The 8374-nt window shown below is 23.5% G+C and overlaps 2 protein-coding genes and 1 non-coding gene across 3 annotated transcripts; 2 read left to right on the top strand and 1 right to left on the bottom strand.

The window, feature by feature from the left end:
• Bm901 (Uncharacterized protein) lies at positions 1 to 1904 on the top strand (the record flags this gene model as incomplete). Its single annotated transcript, XM_043077867.1, has 6 exons — positions 1 to 9; positions 426 to 446; positions 712 to 903; positions 1060 to 1170; positions 1250 to 1381; positions 1782 to 1904. 6 exons carry the CDS (start codon positions 1 to 3, stop codon positions 1902 to 1904), a joined length of 588 nt encoding a protein of 195 aa, XP_042933801.1.
• A 2542-nt stretch (positions 1905 to 4446) lies between these two features.
• Positions 4447 to 4519, bottom strand: Bm14537. The gene has a single exon. It is a non-coding gene; the product is annotated as a tRNA-Lys (tRNA).
• Positions 4520 to 6923: 2404 nt separating this feature from the next.
• On the top strand, positions 6924 to 7356 carry Bm14801 (Uncharacterized protein; the record flags this gene model as incomplete). The annotated part of the gene is made up of 2 exons (XM_001894099.2): positions 6924 to 7053; positions 7277 to 7356. The coding sequence occupies 2 exons, from the start codon at positions 6924 to 6926 to the stop codon at positions 7354 to 7356; spliced, it is 210 nt and encodes a 69-aa protein (XP_001894134.2).
• Positions 7357 to 8374: the final 1018 nt, after the last annotated feature.

Raw genomic sequence — 8374 nt, 5'->3', positions numbered from 1 at the left:
ATGGGTTACGTAAGTATCGTAATATTATCAAATCAAAACATTTCCATCTTAACAGATTCATACCGACCTTACTTTCTATACTATGACTGTGACAGTAAAGATGGTAATAACAATGGCATAGATTGCAGTAATAGTAATGAAGATGACAGGAATAACTGTAGCAGTATCTCTAATATAATTTATGTCCCTAGCATATTCCTATCGAAAAATCGATTCGATGTTTCATTGTTCATAGATTTTTCCTTACGTACCTAAAAATGACCACTTGCCAATAGCTGCAAGATTACAATGATTTTAATTTAGGTTTGTATGCAGATTTGTTAATTCATGAGATTCTATACAGTATATAAACTTAGTTCTTATTGTAAATGAATCCTTTTCCTATTTGGAGTTATTACTAATTTGCTTTCATTTATTATTTAAAGTGGCAACTACTAATTTACGAGGTTATTATTGAGGTTTCATTTATTATTCATTGCAATTTATATTATTTTATGAAACAAATTTTAGTGAGTTTTGTATTTACTTAAGAATTTCTAATTCTTTAATAATTATTACACAAAATATAACATAAATGTTATAAATTGTAAATTATGTATATCACAAGATTGGACGTTCCTTCTGTTTACTTAGTAAATGAATAATTTACTTTGATCAGATGAAAACAAAGAAAAAAAATGAATGATAAATAAATAAAAATTTTGATTAAAGATGGCAATGCTAATTGAAGCTAATAAAACATCCTCGAATGTAAGTTTGGATGAGAGAAATCTAAGTGGATCAGAGCGAATTTTTCATGGCGTAACACATAAACCGCAATTATTTGCATTTCTGTATAATAAACGTTATGCAAATTTGAATACTTTATTTTCATCAGTTGATTTAAAGGCTAACCGAGAACAAGTTCCTATTTTAATATCATTTAACTTCTATCTTTTATATATTCATAGTTTGTAAAATATATTTCAAAAACTTCCTCAATATCTCATACTTCATTTTGATTTTTTTTTCCTTTTTAAACTTATCTGTTATTATGTAAACTTTTTCTTTTTTTTTCAGTTGCTCTATGTAATTTTAGTTCTATTGGCTTTTTACTTGTTATTTGGATGTTTTGCTGAGCTAATTTGTAACATTTTTGGATTTGCTTATCCAGCTTATGCATCTGTTAAAGTAAATTTTCAAAAAAAAAAAACAATTTCAAAAAATTAATACATGTTATCGAAAATGAAAAATAAAATAATAAATTTAGGCAATTCGTACACCAAATAAAGACGATGACACACAATGGCTAATGTATTGGACAGTTTTTGCTACATTTTCTATAGCTGATTCTATTGCATCTGTAATTACACATTTTTTTCCCATATATTGGATATTTAAGGTGTGAAATTATTTGATGTTAAGAAATTTAAACTTATATTTAAATCATTTATTTATTCTTGCATTTGGGAATGTAACAAAAAGTGCTACATAATTTTTGTTCAGAGTAACAAAAAATTTTTTTTTCAAATTTCTTGAAATGAAATATCTTTTTGACAAGTTCGAAAAATTTTTTATAATTTAAGATATAATCTATTGAACTAGATAAAATAGTAGCAATAGTAGTAATATTATTTAATAATAATAATAATAATAATAATAATAATAATAATTAATAATAATATCATGATATAACAGTATAAATATCCTCTTAATTGCAATAAAAAATTTAGCAAAATTTTGTTTTAAATTTTATTTTTCAAAGATATATCTTACATACAGTTAATTATGCATAATTTTAGGCAACATTCTTACTTTATCTTTATCTTCCAAACTGTAATGGAACACAAATGTTATTTTATAATGTTGTTAATCCAACAATTTCAACAATTGATGATTTCATTAATGCTTATATGAGAAAGTAATTCAGTAAGCTGAAGAAAAATCATTATCGGTTATCGAATAATTTAAATAAATAAAATAGGTAATATAAAATTAAGGGATAAAATGGGAAAAAAGACGATAGATTTGATTTGATAAATATCAAACTATTTGTTATGTATTGCTTAAATTTTGACAAAATTATGAAATTAAATAAAATTTGAAAGTTAATGCACTTTACATTTTAAAATTTACAGTTCAGATTAACAATAAATTTACAATTTCAAATATATAAAAATTAATAACTGATGAAATGTGCTGACTGATTTCATCTATTCTCATACATTAAATTATTACAAATAATAATAATGCTTGGTTTGTTTGTGTAATTGTGTGTATGTGTGTCTGCTTTTCACCAAGGTCAAAGGTTAGTGGTTGTTATTATGGGTTGTATTATCGATTTGTGCTTAAAATGTTGCTGCATTTTGGACATTGTGAACAAATCGATGAGCAGTGTAACACAAAGTATTAATTAATATTATTATTTCAAATTTGAGAGCATTTTAAAATGACATTAATGAACGGAGATAGAGTCACTTTATGATGATAAAATGTTTTATAAAATGAAAATTTTGAAGTTAGCATTGAAATTGAATATTTATTATTTAAATCATTGGTGCAATTTCAAGCAATACTAAAATTAGAAATTTTATATGTTATTTTAGAAATATATGAAAATTAAAAAGCTAATGAGAGAATTCTAATTTTTTAAAAAATTAAAATTTTCATACACTGAAATAGTGATCAGTTGTCTTATTATTAAAAATGAATTCGAGATTAGTTCGGCGAGAAAAGTTGAATTTCCCCGATGTTCAATAAATGTCTTTTAGTTAACCGATTGAAGGACCATTATGAAAGATTAATGATTCTAAGAATTAAGGCAAATTATCCTTTAATGGTGAATGAATAAATTGTTGAACTATTACTTCTACTGCTACTACTAACTTTGTAATTACATTGCTAACATTCGAATAATTTAAATGTTAGTTTAGCTAACTATAAAATATTTTAATCTAAGCGATCAATAAATTTCTAAATTTATTGATAAATTTTTTTTTTTTTTTTTTGTGAATTATAAAGTAAAAAATGAGAATATGCGGATGAATTGAAATTTTTTCCTTTCTTTTTCTTTTCATTTATTAAAAGAGAAATATAAATTCGAATTCTATAAATTGCAAGGCAAATGAGTAATGTTATAGAAAAATAAATTATACAAAAAAGAGGAAAAGTGGATAGGTTTGGTTAATTATTTGAAGAAATCTCCAAGTTACTTTATACTTTAATAATAAGTAATAAAATTGCAACACAAATGAAATATTTATTGCGGTTGGAAAATTTTTGAAAATGTTTTAAAAATATAATTAATTGTTCATTTAGAAGATTATTGCTTAATTGAATTATACTTTGATTAAAATTAGCTGAATTTTAACTGAATTTTAAGCATATGTGTATATAATAAAATCAGAAAAGAGAAGGGAAGAAAAGTAAAATTGTTGTTTGCTGAGCATAATATTTTGCATAAATCAATTTGTAATTAAATTTTATTCCAAAAGCTTAATTCCAAAAGCTTAGTTTTATTTTGTGAATTATTTGCCATTTTGGAAAAAAAAAAAATATTTTTACTGCTTTAATTTTACCAATCTTATCATTATTGTACGACAAAATTAATTTCAATTAATTTATCAAATTTATTTTTGAGTATAATGTGTGGTCAGATAAAGAGAAAAATTAATTCATAATATAATTTAATTCTGGTATGAGAATGATAAGATTGATATGGAAATATGTTTTGTTATCATTTATCATTAACAATTAATTATTATCATGTAATTGAATTATTTTAAAAAAAAAAATGTTTTAAAATTTTATCATTATTAATTTTTAAAAAAATTATCGCAAAGAAAAATTTTTAATTAATTTCATTGGTGTTTTTTCTTTTTTCCTTCTTCTTTTTAAATATAATAACAAATTTTAAGAATATTAAAATATGAAAAGATAAATGAGAAATAATTAATGATATTTCTTCTTGTATCATTGAAACTACTCCGATGGATATGGATTGTCCTTGAGATATTACACATCAACAACGATCAATCAACTTATCCCATCCAATCAAACTGTCCGACATTTATCAGTGACCTTTATCAGTTCCAAACATCATCAATAATAAAATCTTTTTGCTCAAACTATTCGAATGACCTTTGTGTATACATTTCATTCTTAATATATAAAAGCATTCGATATAGATTGTTGAAATGATAAGATAACTGTTATCATAAGTTTCTTTCTTTCTTTTTTTTTAAAAAAAAAAAACTATTCTGATTAGCACAAAATAGCAAATATTCACAATGATTAAAGGAACAAATTGTTTAAATTCAATTTTTTTTTCTTTTTTTTTACAATTCAAATAAATAAAATAAAAAATAAATAGTGGAAAATTCAAATGGGCAACAAAAAGAAGGTAAGCATATAAGGGAAATCATTTCAAAGACATTTAAGATAAAGTTAAAAAACTGGGGTATGGAAAGCCCGATGCGGGGCTCGAACCCGCGACAGCCAGATTAAGAGTCTGGTGCTCTACCGACTGAGCTAACCGGGCTATGCACATAGAGTGAAAATTGAATTTAATGTAAATAATTTAATTTTATAAAAAATTTTTTTTTATTTTATGAATTATATTAAGTTTGATTAATAATTTTAGCACTGTAATATTTACAACTAATTAATTAATTGATTGAGAAATTTTCAATTTTGCACAGTAAACAGTTTATGATTGCTCATATCGATGCTTTTTTTAACCCAAAATGAGAAAGAAAAAGTATGAAATGAATGTTAGCTTAGTCTAAGTACTAATTAAATGATAGCTTAGTCTAAGTACTGATTAGATGATAACCTAGTCTAAGTGATATTAGTCTAATTAAATGATAACCTAGTCTAAGTAATATTAGTCTAATTAAATGATAACCTAGTCTAAGTAATATTAGTCTAATTAAATGATAACCTAGTCTAAGTAATATTAGTCTAATTAAATGATAACCTAGTCTAAGTAATATTAGTCTAATCAAATGATAGCTTAGTCTAAGTAATACTGGTCTAATTAAATGATAGCCTAGTTTGATAAATAAATTAATATTAATCACATTTAGCATAATTAATGCATAAGCAGAATTTAAGACTGTCCTTGTAAATTGTCAAAAATAAATTTAAAAATTTTTTAACAGTTGAGAATGAAATTTTAGTATAATTAGCATTAGCATTACTACATGTACGTGTATGAAAGTGAATATCTGAATTATAATTTGTTGATAATGATAAAAGTGATAGCTATTGATAATCATATCATATGTAATTACAACTTATAATTTAGAATATTTTGTATTATTAAAATTAAGTGCAAAAAAAAAAAAAAGATTTTTAAGATTAAATTAACCAACAATTAAACAATTTTATTTGCTGAACTGAACAAGTAAATTAAGCAAATTCAAATTTGAAAAATTTTTAAAAAATTGCTAATCATTAAATGAGTTGAATTATTCGTTCATTTTACTTTTTCTCCTTGCATTATTCTTTGAATTTAAAAAATTTTCCAAAACTTATAAAAATTTCAAAATTTATATAATGAATACAGTTTAAATATTTTAACATAATACACAATTTTAATTTCTTTTTGTAAAATTAAATTATAATTTTTTTTTTGTTTCTTGTTTTGCAATGTTTACTTTGAAAATTAAAATGAAATAATAAATATTGAAGTTAATTTGTTTGCAAAAATTTTCCAATTAATTTTTTAAAAATTTATACTTTTAAATCATTTAATCATTTTATTAATTTCTGCCAACAATAATAATATTATTATAATTAATATTATCTCATTTGTTGTTGTTAACTAATATATTTAATATTTTACTAAATCATAAGTAATAAATAACATTCATTCATATTTATCAAATATTTTTTTTTTGTTTGCTTCTGTGAACTTCGCGGGTATTTATTGTTTACTGCTATTAACTTCCCGGGCATTATTGTTGTCCATTTCCCGGGCATTATTCTGCACATATACATACATTTCTAATCTCTGATCGAATATTTTGGGCAACTGCATAGGTAGGCGGAGTTTGATGCTGAATTGGTCAGTGGGACGAATGTCATTTGGGCTTATGCCATTACTAAAGCTTTCTTCAAATGACGAAGGGTCATTTGGTCGAATGGTCCACTTATAGTCCAGTTGACCTTCTTTCACGACCATCTTCCCAGCAACACACTTTTACCAATTTCTTACCAAATCCACTTCATCACTTTTCTTTAATTCTAACATTTTACCTTTGCTTAAATTGTCCCTTCTTCAATTAAAATTAAATTACATCATATTTTAATTTTGTAAAATTGTAAAGAAATTAAAAGTATATAAACTATTAGCAGCAAATATAATCATTCCTATTTCGAAAAATAAATTATTTCATTTATTTGAACGCTTAATTAATCTCAAAAAGCAAAAAAAACTAATTAATTATACAATTTTAACATTAAAACACAATCATTAGCAGATTTCAATTCATTACCGTCACAAAGAAACAATTTAAATTAATTCATCAATGGCATACATACTGCTACTCATCTTTCTCTCACTTCATTTCACCTCAGCGGTATGTTTATTTGCATAATAAACAATATTAATGATAGGATAATTTATAAAAAACTAAACAAATAATTTTCTTTATAAATAACACAAAAAAAGAAATAAAAAAAATTTTGATTATTATATTTTCTAATTATAAATTTTTTCTAGCAATTGACCAGTGATCCAGGACTAGCATTTGAAGTGATCGGTGCTGAAGCGCAAGATGATAAGGTGAATGTTACGGAATACAATGATCAAAAGGTGACAACAAACGATCAACCAAATGTGGCACATCAACATGATCATCATGGTGACGATGATGAACTGACCAAAGAGCATGCAAAAAGTGAGCCAAAATTACTGAGAGTACGAGCAACTGTTGAAGATGAACAAACACGTCAAAATGAAACGGAAACTGCTGAGCATCATCCGAAAGAGATTAAACTGCACAAGGAAGATAAACCGGAAACAACAACTGCAACCGAAACTGTTACCACAAAATTGCCATAAAAATGGTTAGTGAAAATAAATTTAAAATTAAAAAAAAATTTAATCAAATTTGTTCTTTTTTTTTTTTTTTTCATTATTAATATCTATGTAAACATTTAAATTTATGATTTTTTAAAAAAAAAAAAAAAAAGAAAAAATGAAACAAAATTAAATATTATTTACAAATGCATTTTAATAATGAAATATTGATATTTTGTTCGAATTAATATTATTTGTTTTTTTTTTTAGGAAATGAAAAATGGCATTTATCGACAACAAAACAATTTCATCAGTTTTATAATCACAATATCATATCAGCTCTATCCTAATTATTCCCTTTTTTTTTTTTTTTTTAACAAAAAATAAATAAATAAAAAGTAATAATAAAAATAAAATTTATTTACACTTAAAATTTTTAATGTTCAGAAGTACAATTGTTGGAAATTCTATTGTTTTTTTTTTTCTTCTTTTACTAATTATATCATTTAATTAATTAGTCCATTTAATCAATTCCTATTCATCACATTCCAAATTTATTCACTCATTTTGTTATGCATTAAAAAATTTTTGAAATATATTGTATGGCTTTTTGCATTACAGAAATGAATTACACAAATAAATGATTAAAATGAAATGCAATTGATTAATTAGCAAATTAAACTTAATTACACATCAAATATATATATGCAAATTATATTCAACTTTTAAAAATATCCTTCCATGAACACGAAAATAAGAAAAAACTTTTGAATGGAAATTATTTAATTAAAATTTAAACTACACACACATACACACACATACATACACATACGTGTATATGCGTAAATGTACACATACATACATACACAGACATATACATACACACATGCACAAATGTATGCTTATATACGTACACATACACACATACGTATTCGATGTATTTCTGAAAATTCATCATTCGATGGTTTCTAGTTCAAAATTTTTTAAAATCATTTTAAAAATTTCCACTAATTATTAAATGGATCGATAAATGTTGACGTTTATATTTTGGCGGTAATGTCACATCGATAAACTAAATTTTGTGATGAAAGTTATATAAATGAAATTAAAAGTAATTGATTAGGACAAGATGTGATCAATTTTAATGAGATTTTAACAAAAATCACCATGAAATTAACACGAAATACTATGAATTAGAGTGTACATTTCCATTTAACTTATGCATTCGTTATTTTTAAAAAAAAAAAAAAATTTAAAAATAAAAGATTAAAATATTATCAATGAAAATTTTAAAATATACCATCTCATTTGCTACTGCAAAAATTTATCATTGACTTTACATATAACATTGCTATTAAAATTTCAATA

Source organism: Brugia malayi, assembly GCF_000002995.4.
Source record: "Brugia malayi strain FR3 genome assembly, contig: Bm_v4_Chr1_scaffold_001, whole genome shotgun sequence".
Classification (NCBI taxonomy): domain Eukaryota; kingdom Metazoa; phylum Nematoda; class Chromadorea; order Rhabditida; family Onchocercidae; genus Brugia; species Brugia malayi.
This window is presented reverse-complemented; position numbering and strand designations above follow the sequence as displayed.